Here is a 15,717-nt window from a genome sequence, read left to right as displayed (position 1 = left end):
TATTACCATGATCTAATCATGGCAGAGCAGTCCATCTATGTCCAGTCATTAGAAGAATTTATCGATATCAGCCACTTCTTCTATCTACTACTGGTATATGCCATACATGGCTCTGTCCTTACATGATGGTTCCTTTTCTTTGTTTCTATACAGAGCTGCTTATGGAGGCACCAGCATCAGGTGGCTGCTCTCCCCAATCCCTCAATCTAAACTGTCCCTGATGCTCAGTACCTACACTTTCTCTTTACAAATTCTATTGGGGTTCAGTTATTCCTGAGCACAACCAAACCATGATAGCTAATTTAAACAAATGTATCATCATCTTGATTGTGGCTTTTATACAAAAACATGTTAAAGATGTTGTACATCACCTGCTTCACAAACCACCAGCAGAACTCATCCCCCTAATTCCACTAATACTTTTTTTTTCATTAACCTGTACAACTTCAATATGTGTGCAGCCCGTGAAAAGAAATGGCAAACAATTAATTGTAAGGCAACGTGAGACAGCCTCAAACTTACCCAAAAAACATGAATTGTGTAGTTATTTCAAACAACTGAACAAGTTAAGAACTGGAACTACAATAAACACCTGGTGAGAGAAACAGGCTATATGAATGGGAAAGTGGATAAAGAGAATTCAAAGCTACCATAAAGACACAGTGAGACTATGGCAGACAGACTCATTTAGGACAAGAAAAAAAAGAAAGGAGGACAGTGGGAATTAGAGTTTTATTATTAATTCTTGTCTCTGAAGGCCCACAGGCTCGTCCCCTTAAATCCTCAGCCACAGTGCTTTCCTTTACAATGTCCTACTCCCAATTTCTCTTTCCATCCACTTCTCCCTTTTCAAATTATGTACCTCTCTCTCTCTCTCTCTTCATTCATCCCTAAAGCTCCCTTTTTCTCTCCAGGGACAGGCTGATGCAGTGACAAATTAGAGGAAAAAAAAGAAACCACAGTAGAATGTGAGATGTCCTCATATTTTTTTCCCTATAAAAAGTCTCTCTCTTTCTACAGTGATTCCTCTCACGGTAATCCATCCAAGTTTATCTATTTTGAAAGTTGGTGACCTTCACAGAAGTAACATTTTAGTGGCTTATGTGACATGTACATAGTGGCACAGATATACTTCTGTTTTACATACTGCTTCTGTTTTACGTACTATTCTAGCTCTAAAGCTCTTAAACAATTTAAAATTGATATGGATTTAATGAGTTCAAGTCTCATGTAAATATTGGAATTATAGTTCCAGTATCAGCTAATAAAATGCACTTTTTAAAAATGTTTAAAGTAAACTTGTTTATTCTTTCATTGAAGAACAATTTTAGCAGTTTAGATTATATTTTGTACTGAATCTGGATGGCTGCTCAGATAACTGTTGACTTTGGTGAATTATCTTTCAAGAATTTAGCAGTATAACTAATTCTTGTGATTCAATATTATGGCTCATGGTTTTTACCTGCAGTGCATTTTTCTAATCAAATTTTACCCCTCCGCAAATTGCTACCTTATCGTGGTGGAGGGATTTGTGTATCCCAGCGTTCCCAGGGGCTATGTTGTCTAGGGGCTTTTGCCCCCTGGTAGAGTCTCCCATAGCAAATTGGTCCTGGGTGAGAGACCAGACAAAGAGTGATTCAGAAACCCCCTATGAGAAGACCACAGAGGGAACAGTTCACCCTGCCCGGGATAGAGTTACCGAGACCCCTACCTGGAGTCAGGCCTGGGGAGGGTGCCCGAGGGCAAGTGTCTGGTGGCCGGGTCCCGGCCGGACACAGCCCAAAAAAGGGACATGGGCCCATCTTCCTGCAGTCAGGAGGCACTGTAGGGTTCGGGTGCATTGTGAGCCGGGTGGCGGCCGGAGGTCCCCGGCTACCAAGACTGGCAATTGGGACTTGGAATGTCACCTCTCTGGTGAGGAAGGAGCCTGAATTAGTGCGTGTGGATGAGAGGTACCGGTTAGATATAGTCGGGCTCACCTCAACGCACGGCTCGGGCTCTGAAACCAGTCTCCTGGAAAGGGGGTGGACTCTGTCTCGTCTAGAGTTGCTCCTGGTGAGAGGCGGCAGGCTGGGGTGGGTATCCTGGTATCCCCTCGGCTTGCTGCCTGTATATTGGGGTTTCTCCCAGTGGATGAAAGGGTTTGCTCCCTGTGCCTCCGCGTTTGGGAACAGGTCCTGACCGTCATCTCCACTTATGCTCCGATGCACTTATGCAACCTGTTGGGTGATGGGCTCTGTCAGGGCTGCTCTTTGTCACCGATCCTGTTCATAATTTTTATGGACATAATTTCTATGCGTAGCTAAGTCGCGGAAGGCTTTCACTTGGGTGGTCTCAGAATCTCATCTCTGCTTTTTGAGGATGATGGTTCTGTTGTCTTCATCGGGTGATGGCCTCCAGCTCGCCTTGAAATGGTTTGCAGCCTAGTGTGAAGCGATGGGAATGAGAATCAGCACCTCCAAATCTGAGGCCATGGTCCTCAGCCAGAAAAGGGTTGAGTGCTCAGGGACGAGTTCTTGCCCCAAGTGGAGGAGTTTAAGTATCTCGGGGTCTTGTTCATGAGTGACGGGAGAAGGGAGTGGGAGATTGACAGACAGATTGGTGGTGCAGCTGCAGTGCTGTGGATACTGTACCGGTCTGTTTTGGTGAAGAGAGCTGGGTGTAAAAGCGAAGCCCTCAATTTACAGGTCAATCTTCGTTCCTACACTCACCTATGGCCAAAAGCTGTGGGTAGTGACCAAAAACGAACAACGAGATTGCAGATACAAACGGCGGAAATGGGCTTCCTCCGAAGGGTGGCTGGCCTCTCCCTTAGAGACAGGGTGAGAAGTTCGGTCATCCAGGAGGGGCTCAGAGTAGAGTTGCTGCTCCTTCACATCGAAAGGAGCCAGTTGAGGTGGTTTGGTCATCTGACAAAGATGCCTCCTGGGTGCCTCCTGGGTGCCTCCTGGGTGAGGTGTTCCTGGTATGTCCTACCGGGAGGAGGCCCCCAGGCAGACCCAGGACACAAAGGAGAGATTATATCTCTCAGCTGGCCTGGGAATGCCTTGGTGTTCCCCGGACAAGCTGGAGGAGGTGGCTGGGGAGAGGAAGGTCTGGGCTTCTCTGCTTAGGCTTTTTGATTGCACTCCAGTCATTACGGTTCACAACATATGACCACACATGTAGTGTGTTACTCAGAGGCTTGTCAGAGTCGGACGATGCCCCGACCGGTCGACCTGTGTGTGTGTGTTTGTCCTCTTCTCTCTCTCGCACCTCTGCGAGTGTTACGCGGTCGCGTAGCAACGAGAGACCTCTGACCCGGAAGTGCTGCCACTCTCAGCTGCCTCACCTGCGACCGATTCCTCGCCAGCTGCTGCCAATTATCCACCACCGTGGCAGGACTATTTAATGGTGTGGCTGAGTGACAGACAGCGCTGGAGTATTGCACCAAGCCTGGTAGTGACTCAAGCTCAGAGAGTGTTAAAGAGAGTGTTCGCGCGCTGGGGGCGGCTAATCGTGTCTGTTTTGCCTTTTTCCCAGGAAGCGAACGAGACGGAGAGACGGAAGGGGAGACTTCACTGAATTCCAGGAGATTTGTGGACACACGAGGGGAGAAGAGGAGAGGAGCACTGAAGGGACTTGCACTGTGGATAACTGTGGATTGGTTTTGGCTTCACTGTAAATAAAGACACTGTTCAACTTAAACGAGAGGTCCGCGTCTGGGTTCGCTAACTCACCATCCTTAACAGAATACTCCAGCCATCAACATGGATCCAGCGGACACTGTCCCGGTTCTGCGGGAACTCTCGATTCAAGGTGAGATGTTGGACGCCATGAAAAAATTATGAAACACGTTGTTGATGAACAAACTGAGTTGCGGCAGCTGGTCGCTGAATTAAAAGAAATTTTGCTAACTCCACCTGGGGCCGCAGCTAATGTTCTGCCGCCCGGACCGTCTCTTAGCACAGCTGCTGCTTCTCCTCTGCTGATAAATGCCCAGAGTCGGGAAAAGAGGCTGCCCATCAGTAGCCGTGGGGATATTGACGGGTGTCACCGCAAACATCTTTCCCCACCAAGTTAATTTTCAAGTTAATTGATGAAGCCCTGGCCCAGAAGTTGGGTATAACTGTTGAACCCTTACCAGAGGTCCTCCAGGTGGCGGCTCTTAATGGTGCCCCCTTAGCTAGCATCACCCATCGCACTACAGATCTAACTCTCTCTCTCTCCAGCAACCACATTGAACAAATCAGCCTGTTCCTGTTCAAGGCTCCTCACACTCCGCTAGTTTTAGGTTACTCCTGGCTCAAACACCATAACCCGCAGATCGATTGGAGGAAGGGCAGGATAACTGGGTGGAGATCGGAAGGGCAGGATAACTGGGTGGAGATCTCAGTGTCATGAACAGTGCTTACGTTCTGCTACAGCTAGCCAGACGCACACAAGTCAGTCGTCACCAGATGCTTCACCCGATTTGACTACAGTTCCGGCTGAATATCACGACCTAGCCCAAGTGTTCAGTAAGGAAAAGGCCAAGTCTCTCTTTCCCCCCCCCCCCCCCCCATCGTCCATACAATTGTGGGATAGACTTGCTTCCCGGCGCTCCCTTGCCCACTAGCCGTCTGTACAGTATCTTGAAACCAGAGCATGAGGCAATGGTGAGCTACATAACAGATTCACTGGCGACCGGGATAATCTGGCCGTCCACCTCTCCCCTTGGGGCAGGTTTCTTCTTCGTTGAGAAGAAAGACAAGACACTCCACCCCTGCATTGACTTCCGAGGTTTAAACAAGATAACAGTTAAGAACAAATACCCGCTTCCTTTACTCACCTCTGCTTTTGAACTCCTTCAGGGAGCAACCATCTTCTCAAAACTTGATCTCCGCAATGCTTATCATCTGATTCGGATCCGCCAGGGGGATGAGTGGAAGACGGCGTTTAACAGACACCTTGGGCACTTTGAGTATTTGGTGATGCCATTCGGGCTCACAAATGATCCAGCTGTTTTTCAGGCCATGATAAATTATGTTTTACCAGACCTCATTTATCACTGCGTTTTCGTTTATCTAGACGACATCCTCGTGTTTTCCCAGTGAAAGTAAAGGAGGTGGTGGAATGGCCCGAACCCAAGAACCGTAAGCAGCTGCAAAAGTTTCTGGGATTTGCCAACTTCTATCGACGGTTTATTCGCAATTTCAGTCAAGTCGCCTTGCCCCTCACCAAACTAACCTCTCCTAAGCAGTCATTCCAGTGGTCTCCCGGCGCTGAACAAGCTTTTGAGAAACTCAGACACCTTTTTTCCTCAGCTCCGGTGATGGTGCAGGCGGACCTCAGTCAACCCTTTTTGGTGGAGGTGGATGCTTCGGACGCAGGCGTGTGGGCAATCCTATCCCAACAGGTAAACGGAGAGTTACACCCATGTGCCTTTTTCTCCCAACGTTTATCTCCTGCAGAGAGCAATTATAACGTTGGAGACCGGGAGCTCCTCGCCATAAAACTGGCCCTCGAAGAGTGGCAGCATTGGCTCGTCAGTGGTAATTTGGACAGACCACAAGAACTTAGCCTATCTCCAAGAAGCCAAGAGACTGAACGCCCGGCAGGCCAGGTGGGCTCTATTTTTCACACGGTTTAACTTAACAATCTCTTACAGACCCAGCTCCCGCAATCTCAAAGCGGATGCGTTATCACATCAATTCACCCTGGATCTTGACCCTGAAGAGAAGGAGAAACCCATTCTGCCCTCCTCGTGCTTTGTGGGGGCTCTGACCTGGGAGATAGAGAGGATCATCAAGGAAGCTCAGCTGTCAGAACCTGATCCAGGGACAGGTCCAGAGGGGAGGATGTTTGTTCCCACGGCAGTCCGAAGTAAGGTCCTTCACTGGGCCCATACAGCCGAGTTCGCCTGCCACCCAGGTAAAAACCGCACTACTGCCTTTCTGCAACATTTGTTTTGGTGGCCAACTTCAGGGAAGGACGCTCAGGAGTACGTGGCGGCTTGCCCTGTTTGTGCCCGTAACAAGGCCCCCAGTTCACCTCCTGCCTCCTTCGTCCATTGCCTGTACCCAGACGCCCGTGGTCTCATATCACAATGGACTTCATCACTGGTCTCCCACCCTCTGGTAACACGGTCATCCTGACCATCATCGATCGCTTCTCTAAGGCTGTTCATTTCATCGCTCTGCCTAAACTCCCTTCAGCCCTGAAAGCTGCCAAGATTATGACACAGCAGGTGTTCCGTCTCCACGATGTTCCCCAAGATATAGTGTCCGATCGGGGTCCCCAGTTCACGTCCCGGGTATGGAAGGAGTTTTGTAAGGAACTGGGGGTCAGCTTATCTTCCGGCTTCCACCCTCAAATTAACGGGCAAACGGAACGAGCTAATCAAGAACTCGAAGCGATGCTACGTTGTGTAGTCTCTTCCAACCAATCGTCATGGAGCAATCAACTGGCTTGGATTGAATATGCCCATAATGCTAGCACGTCGGCAGCCACTGGAGTTTCCCCATTTGCGGCCTCCCTGGGGTACCAGCCCCTGCTTCTCTCTGTGTCAGAAGGGGAATTGACGGTTCCTTTGGTTAAGCACCACATGCGGCACTGCCGACAGGTATTGTGTGCCACCCGAACTGCCCTTTTGAGGACCGCCGAGCAGAACAAGAGAACACCGCCGCGTTCTGGCCCTCGCATACCGGGTCGGGCAACAGGTATGGCTTTCTGCAAAACATGTTTTCTGCAAAAAAAGAGCAGTCGAAAGCAATTTTTGGTGTGCATGATGTAAACAATTTCGTCATGTGCTTTTTGGGGTTAAAGGAAGATGTGGACAAATAAGATGATTTGTTGTTGTGTAACTTGGGCAATCAGCAATGAGCTCCCAGCAACCCTTGCTGTTGACCTTGACATGACTTTCCGCAGTTGCCATTGCGTTCATGCTCATACAATGCCATGTGCTTGGCAAACTGATGTTACCGAAGCTGAATTGCTGGAACTTGCAAGCGACTCTGCTGCAGTGGTCGGTTCTTTAGAATTTTACCCTGTTCTTTGGTCAGGTTTTTTTTTATCTGGTAAAAGGATAACTCGACAGACGAACCCAGTCTGAAGCAAAACTCCATTGAACAGTAGCGATTCCACAGTTCCAGTTAACTGGATGGCGAGCCAACCCAAGAGTGGTTAAGATTGCTGAGGTTGTATTGAAGCCAGAGTTTCATTTCCATTGTGTGTTGGAACAGGTACCTGCAGGACTTCAAACGTTCCTTCTTCACCAGAGTGTGGTAGGACAAACAGTTAAACAAACATAGAATGGGCCCTGATGATCCATCAGTTATCAGACATTCATTCAAACATTTGACTCAGAGAAAAGCTGTATGCCATCCATCCATCCATTTTCTTCCGCTTATCTGGGGGCAGGGGCGCGGGGGCAGCTGCCCAAGCAGAGAAGCCCCTGACCTCCCTCTCCCCAGCCACCTCCTCCAGCTTATCCGGGGGAACACCAAGGCGTTCCCAGGCCAGCTGAGAGATATAATCTCTCCAGCGTGTCTTGGGTCTGGCCCCACTTTAATTTATTTTTGGGGAGATATTTTGTATTTTATTTTATTGTATTAAGTACATTTATTTGCAGCTGCGGTGTGTCAAATATATAATTTTATCCACTGTTTATCCTGGTGTGGTCCTTCATTATTGATGTTTATACCTCTTAGATTATCTGATACTGGCCTAGTGAGAGTTTGGTCATTCTTGCTTAAAAACTGTAAGTAGGGTTACAATTTTGTATCAATTGCTTTTGCTGAAAATGAATTACAGTTGTCCAGGCTAGAAGTAATTAACACATGAAATAGTTTCGCAAGACAAGATGTCTCTAATTTTGGAGCTATTGCTCAAATGCAAGAAACCAGTTTGCATATTAAACATATATTTTTATTCTCTTCAATGACTTGAAGAATCTTGAAGAATCTTCAAGTCATTTTTTGACCAGAATATCCTTCAATGTTACTTGAGGCCAAGGTAATGCCATCTAGAGTACACATCTAGTTAAACACCATATTTAAGGACACGGTTTAGCACACTGGGATGAGCAGGCGACCATATGCCGCATGGCTGAGATGCTTTCCCTCTCTCTCTCCCCCTGCTTTCCTATCACTCTTTAATGTACCCTTTGAAATAAAGCTGTAAAAAGGCCAAAAAACACACCATATTTAAAGGATTTTTAGGGTCGCGTACGTAACCTCAGTTTTATCTGAAATGCAGTTTATCTAATTCATGTGTGTCAATAAAATAAACAGCAGGTGTAAAGGTCTTGCTTGATGGATAGATAAAGTTGGGTATCCACTGCGCAGCAGTGAAAATGTATTATGTACCTTCTGATACTACTGCCTAAGATAAGCATGTATAATGCAAGGGTGTGCGTGAAGAATGTCAAGAACTCATCCCTGACTCGAAGTGGATACTCCACCCTTTTCTGACTGAGAACCATGGCCTCAGATTTGGAGATGCTGATCCTCATTCCCGCCGCTTAATTCCAGTGCGACCTGGAGGCCATCAACCGATGAAGCCAACAGAACCATCATCTTCGAAAAGCAGAGATGACATTCTGAGACCACCCAAGTGAAAGCCTTCCATCACTTGGCTTTGCCTAGAAATTCGCCTAGAGATTCTGTTCATAAAAATTATGAACAGAATCAGTGACAAAAGGGCAACCCTGGCAGAGCCCATCACCCACCAAGAACGAGTTTGATTTATTGCCGGCTATGCGAACCAAGCTCTTGCAATGGTTGTATAGGGATCAAATGGTGTAGCAATGGGCCAGACACCCCATACTCTCGCAACACCTCCCACAGGACACTCCGAGGGACACGGTCGAATGCCTTCTTCAAGTCCACAAAACGCATGTAGACTGGTTGGGCAAACTCCAATCCACCCTCATGTATCCTGAAGAGGATAAAGAGCTGGTCCAGTGTTCCGTGACAAGGGCGAAAACTGCATTGTTTCTCCTGTATCTGAGATTCCACTAATGGACGGACTCTCCTTTCCAGCACTCTGGCATAGACCTTCCCAGGGAGGCTGTGATACCCCTGGAACACACCCTCCGGTCCATCTTCTTAAAGATGGGGACCACCACCCCGGTCTGCCAGTCCAGGGGTACCGCCCCTGATGTCCATGCAACATTGTAGAGACGTGTCAGCCAGGACAGCCCTACAACATCCAGAGCCCTCAGGAATCCAGGGCGGACCTCATCCACCACAGGGGCTCTGCCACTAAGGAGTTGATTAACTGCCTCAGTGACCTCACACCTGGAAATTGGCGGGTCATCCAACTCTGCTTCTTCTACATTCCAGTGTGTGAATGTGTGTGTGAATGGGTGGATGACTGGATATGTAAAGCGCTTTGGGGTCCTTAGGGACTAGTAAGGCGCTATATAAATACAGGCCATTTACCATTTACCATTCTATGGAAGACGTGTCAGTGGGATTAAGGAGGTCCTCGAAGTATTCCTTCCACCGCCCAACAATTTTCTCAGTTGAAGTCAGCAGTGCTCCACCCGCACTATACACAGTACAGGTAGAGCACCACTTTCCCCTCCTGAGTCGCCTGAAGGTTTGCCAGAATCTCTTCTTCAGCGTGGTGGCTCCCTTCACCTCTGGTGTCCATCATTTGGTTCGGGGGTTTACTACCATGACAGGCAACAACCACCTTGCGGCCGCAGCTCAGTGCATCAACTTCGGCAATGGAGGTGCTGAACATGGTCCATTCAGACTCATTCAGATGTCCCCAGTCTCCCTTGGAATGCTGTTGAAGCTCTGCCTAAGGTGTGCGTTGAAGATCTGGGGCGGACTGGGGCCTCTGCTAGACATTCCCAGCACACCCTCACTGTACGTTTAGGAGCACCAGGTCTGTCCAGTGGCCTCCCCCAGCTCAGCCCCTCTCTTTACCCGAGTGTGCAGAACATATGGCTGGAACATATATGTTTTCAGAAACATTGCGTGTATTTTTAATCATAACTGTGGTTTTACATGGCTGGTATATTGTTTGAAGTCCACACTTTCAACACAAGTTGAAATGGAGACTTTGTGTCAGGGCAGGCGGAGAGGAGGATCCAAACGCAGGACTCAGACACTAACTTGACACTCAAAAACCTCAGCTTTATTGCTGGTACGAAAACAAAACATGAAGTGACCATGGAATATGGAGAACCGAAACACACAGGCATAATCTGATGGTACGACGCGACACTGAGCACAGGAAAACACAGGGCTAATATACACAGGGTGGTAATCAGCGAATGGGCAACAGGAGGGAGACACAGCTGGGAGAGATCAGGGTTAACGAGACGGGGGGAACAGAGCTGCACACACTAACATAAGACAAAGACTTTCACAATAAAACAGGAAACATGAATTACTAAACAAGCATGCAGACTTTACATTGAGAGACAGACAAAGAATGACACATGGAACCTGAACTAAACGTGAGATATAACTGAGAACAAATCCTTAAGCACGGATAAACAGAAACAAGAAATAATAATCATCGTCACTATGAGAATAAGAAAGCAATCCATGAAGCAGAATTAAACCGAAATATAATAAACTCAAAATACTGGGTCCAACGGACCCAGAACCGTGACACTTTGGGTCACTGCATCTTGTTGCTGGAGTTGCAATATGAGTTCACAAGGCTTAGATGTCCCTTGTAACATAATGTTAGACAGTCTGCTAGATGTCTGCACTGTGTTATTGTATCAACAACCTCTGATATGTCAGTACAAAGCTTGTACTGACAGAATTTTCTTTTTGCAGTGAGTTCTCCTGTAAAACATTAATGATAAATTCCCAACCCAGAAGAAAGAACATGCACAACTGAAATCTACCTCATCTTTCGAGTAAGTAACATAACCTTTTCCTACCTGGAAAAAAACAGCCATGGCTGCAATGATTCTCTTCTCTCTGAGTGCTGCAGTGAGACTTTCAAAGTCATCTGAGTTATACATGTAGATCTGCATCTGTGGAAAAAGAAAAAACTGACATTAGTTTGTGAGACAGAAAACTAGTGAAACCATGTTAATTTATGGTGCTGTGGCTCAGGAGGTATAGCAGCAGTTCACATGTTGTAGGTGTACAGACACCCAAAGCTGCCATGAAATATATATTTAGATTTATATACAATTTTGGCCACTTAGTTATGACGTTCCATGTATGTCCTGTGCGCTAGCATCTCGCACGCTGGTGCAATGTGAAGGATTGTCTCAGGGGCATCTTTACACAGCCTGTCTGCTTTGCCTGGTGTGGTAGACCACAGCCTCTCTGGATCTTAGAGCTTGCTCCTGTGCTGCCTCTGTGCTGTCTTTTAGTCCAACTTTATCCACTGGTAGGATTTCTGGATGCCAGCCACTTACTCTATCTGTTGGTGGTACATACTGTGCAGGGACCTGTCCTTGCATGGTTCTTCCTCTTGCTCCTCTTCTTTTTGGGATTTCTCCTGCCTGAGGTGTTCACTAAGCACACAGTTGGTTGTGACGATCTTCCTGATGTACTCATTGATGTTCATTGTTTCATCCTGGATAGTGGTTCTGCGGTGGTTTGCAATGTTGCCTTCAGATAGAACTGAGAGGATCGCACTAACTACCTTCCCTCTCTTTGTTACCATCCGACTGCACTTCTCCACTCCAAATAACATTGCTGTATATCCTGGTGGTGTGGAACAGTGAATCAATGTCTTGTTCACTCTCAGCATCGAGCTTCAACCATGTTAAGGAGGTGGCTGACAACTGCTCCCTTCCGTAGTCAGTGTCGGTAGCCAGTCTTGTCAATGATCTCACTGAGAGGGTTCAGGCCTATGCAGAACAGCAGTGTGGACAGAGCATCTCCTTGTTAGATCCTTAGTTGGCCTCTAATGTTGCTGAGTTCTTAATGAAGGCTCTGTTTCCTTCACCCTCCACATTTTCTCGAGCTCTTCTCTGAGCCCTTGGTATTTCTCAAGCTTCTCGTGTTCCTTCTTTCTGATGTTGGTGTCATTGGGAACCGCTACATCTATCACTACGGCCGTCTTCTTCTGTTTGTCTACCATCATTATGTCCAGTTGCTTAGCCACCACCATTATGTCCGTCTGTATCAACAGGGGATATTGAATTCTATAAGATAAAGCCATATATACGTGTATCTGATCTTCTATCAAAAGTTATAGCTATCTTTATGAAGGATATCCTCGTTCATTCTTGGCATACAGCTTGATGTCATCCATGTAGAGGAGGTGGCTGACAACTGCTCCATTCCGTAGTCGGTATCCGTAGCCAGTCTTGTTAATGATCTCACTGAGGGGATTCAGGCACCATAGTCTGGAGTGCCACAACATTGGTGGGAATGCAGATGTTCAGATGTTCTGGCCGCGATACTTAAGTATCTAGCTATCCCTACAGAAGACGAGCGAGCATAAGGTGAGTAATACTTTATAAGGGAGAAGTGTGTGAATGGGTGAATGACTGAATGTAGTGTGAAGCGCTTTGGGGTCCTTAGGGACTACAAAAGCGCTATACAAATGCAGGCCATTTACCATGCAGGCCATAAGGGGCACATAATTTCAAATGCTACATTTGTATCAGCTCAACAAATATCAGTAAACACAATGTTTATGTGCAGCTTGTTTCACACCGTATTTGCCACAGTAGCTAAAAATCCAGCTTCTGTTCAGAGACAGAAAAGAGTGAGAGCTGACTTCAATCAGAGATGGAGAAAGATGTAAGAAAGACAGGACAGGAGAAGAAGAAGAGCAGTGTTCAGAGGCATTTGATAAATTGCTAATTAAATGTATGCATGTAGTTTCTCATTTTTTAAATCAGATATTAAATCTGCACATGATGTGAATTTATGATTTTTCATTTTGTGAAACATCCTGCAAAAAAAACCTGATGTATATTAACACTTCGTAGTCTAGTGCAGTGAATTGTTTTAAGGTCTCTGCCTTACAATATAAAGCACCTCATGGTAATTACTGTTTTGTAATTTGGTGCTAAATAAATCATACTAAATGAATTAAATAAACAGTTTGGCTCACGGTAACATGATGAGTTTATTGAATTCAGTTGTGTAAGTTCACAAAGAGCAGTAAACTTCAGAGTAGCTGCAGCAGCAGGTCTGCTGATCACAGCCTGTACACTAAGAAAATCTACTGGAGCTCTCAATAGAAATTATTGTCAGTTTTCCCTAGAGCCACTAAGATTGTATGGTTCCTCCATTGGCTGAATCACATTTTAATCCCCGAGTGTGCTAATGTTCCTGTTGAGGTCTGGAAGCAAAGCCACGCTCTACAATGTAGGCAACAGAAAATTGGGCTATTTAAAAAAAAACCTTCTTTTTCATGCTCATGATATTGACTGAAGTAAATGATTGAATCTCATTGAAACATTAATTCTCCCATCCATTTACAGTTTAGTCACAGACCATCAGCTTATCCACAATGTGCATATACAAAGCACCAGATAAAAAGCTGTTAGCCTCTCAGCTTTCCCAGCTCCACTTATTGTTAACAGGACACAGGCACTCTCTGACAGAGACAACTACACTTTTCGATGAGACTAAAATAAGCACAACTTTCAGCAACAATAGCCAACTGCAGCCACACGATGGAAATAATGCAAATGCACAAATTGACAGGCAGTGAGCTTGATGGCAGTGCTGCCTGTGATGAAAGGAAAGAGAAGAAAAAAAAAACTCTGAAAGTCTCTGTGTGGTCAACAAGTGACACAAATCATGCCCCTATCGTGTGTCCCAATCAGAGATAGTCAGGGGCGGCACCTCTATGATTGGCCGTGCTCCTGTACTTGTCCCATAGTCCTTTGTGTGTACGTTTGAAAGTGCAGGTGGAAGAGGGAGGTGAGTAGCTTGAATAAAGTGATATCGATTCATGAAATCCTGAATCGACTTTTAAATATATAAATGTATTTTGCCAGAAATGCCAGAATCTCAGCAAACACCAAACAGCAAATGAGAGCAGGTAAACAGATTCCACACAAAGAGGTAAACATAGACCGGACCCGAAGCATCAGAATCAGCTTTCTCTTTCTTGGCTTTCTCACCCAACGGACACGCCGTTGGGGCTGAAAGCCGACAGCTCACTGATTCTGATGCTTCGGTTGGTCCTTCGCTTTGTGTTTGTGTCTTTTTTGCATCTACAGGGAGTGCAGAATTATTAGGCAAGTTGTATTTTTGAGGAATAATTTTATTATTGAACAACAACCATGTTCTCAATGAACCCAAAAAACTCATTAATATCAAAGCTGAATGTTTTTGGAAGTAGTTTTTAGTTTGTTTGTAGTTTTAGCTATTTTAGGGGGATATCTGTGTGTGCAGGTGACTATTACTGTGCATAATTATTAGGCAACTTAACAAGAAAAAAAAATATACCCATTTCAATTACTTATTTTTACCAGTGAAACCAATATAACATCTCCACATTCACAAATATACATTTCTGACATTCAAAAACAAAACAAAAACAAATCAGATTAGATTAGATTAGATTAGATAGAACTTTATTAATCCCTCGGGTGGGTTCCTCTGGGAAATTCGATTTCCAAAAAAGCACAGCACCGACAGAAGTTACAGAGTTATACACACACACACATATATATAAATACAGAGACAATATAAATAAAATATACGAAGGGGATAAATAGAATAAATAGGAATAAAAATAAAAATACAAGTGAATTGCACATTTCAAGTATTGAGTCTATTGCACCGTTGACTATTTACAAAAGTATTGCACAAAAGGTATTGCACAGTGAGGTGAAGAGGCACTACAGCTTAGTTGTTCCCCCCTCCTTTGTCCTCCTGTTTCCCCTCCCTCTCCCCTCCAGAGAGGAGTTAAACAGTTTGATGGCGTGTGGGACAAAGGAGTTTTTAAGTCTGTTAGTTCTTGTCTTTGGGAGAAGCAACCTGTCACTGAACAGACTCTTCTGGTTGTTTATGGCCGTGTGCAGAGGATGCCCAGCATTGTTCATAATGTCCATCAGTTTCTTTAATGTCCTTTTCTCTGCCACTGTCACCAGAGTGTCCAGCTTCATGCCGACCACAGAGCCAGCCCTCCTGATCAGTTTCTCCAGCCTGGATGAGTCCTTCTTTGCTGTGCTGCTCCCCCAGCACACCACAGCATAGAAAAGTACTCCAGCAACCACCGACTGGTAAAACATCCTCAGGAGCTTCCTGCAGATGTTAAAAGACCTCAGCCTCCTGAGGAAGTACAGTCGGCTTTGGGCTTTTTTATACAGGTGCTCTGTGTTGCATGACCAGTCCAGTTTATTGTCCACCCACAGCCCGAGGTACTTGTACTTGTTGACCACCTCCACCTCCTCCCCCTCTATCTGAACTGGCAGTGGACCTTCTCTGGACCTCCCGAAGTCCACAACCAGTTCCTTAGTCTTTGAGGTGTTGAGTTGCAGGTGGTTTGTGTGACTCCATGCGACAAAGTTCCTCACCAGACTTCTGTACTCCTCTTCCTGATCATCCCAGATACACCCCATGATGGCTGTGTCGTCTGCAAACTTCTGAATGTGGCATAATTCAGAGTTGTAGCAGAAGTCAGAGGTGTACAGGGTGAAGAGAAGAGGGGACAGCACAGTTCCCTGTGGTGCTCCTGTGCTGCTGACCACTGTGTCAGACGTGATGTCCTTCAGCCTGACGTACTGTGGTCTGTCGGTGAGGTAGTCGGAGATCCAAGCCACCAGGCAGGGGTCCACCTCCATCCTGTTCAGTT

The 15,717-nt window shown here is 46.0% G+C and overlaps 1 protein-coding gene across 1 annotated transcript in view; it reads right to left on the bottom strand.

The window, feature by feature from the left end:
* LOC146631427 (receptor-type tyrosine-protein phosphatase gamma-like) overlaps window positions 1-15,717 on the bottom strand; it is a 368,587-nt gene that overhangs the window by 88,738 nt on the left and 264,132 nt on the right. The window contains exon 5 of the mRNA XM_085354812.1: window positions 10,874-10,969. Within this exon, the coding sequence (XP_085210938.1) occupies window positions 10,874-10,969 (96 nt within the window). The remainder of the gene's footprint in view (window positions 1-10,873; window positions 10,970-15,717) is intronic.

This window comes from Diplotaxodon limnothrissa, linkage group LG5 (assembly GCF_057381915.1).
Source record: "Diplotaxodon limnothrissa isolate DT_005_m linkage group LG5, D_limnothrissa_male_GT1.1, whole genome shotgun sequence".
Classification (NCBI taxonomy): domain Eukaryota; kingdom Metazoa; phylum Chordata; class Actinopteri; order Cichliformes; family Cichlidae; genus Diplotaxodon; species Diplotaxodon limnothrissa.
The sequence above is the reverse complement of the archived record's forward strand: the minus strand, read 5'-3'. Positions and strand labels throughout refer to the sequence as shown.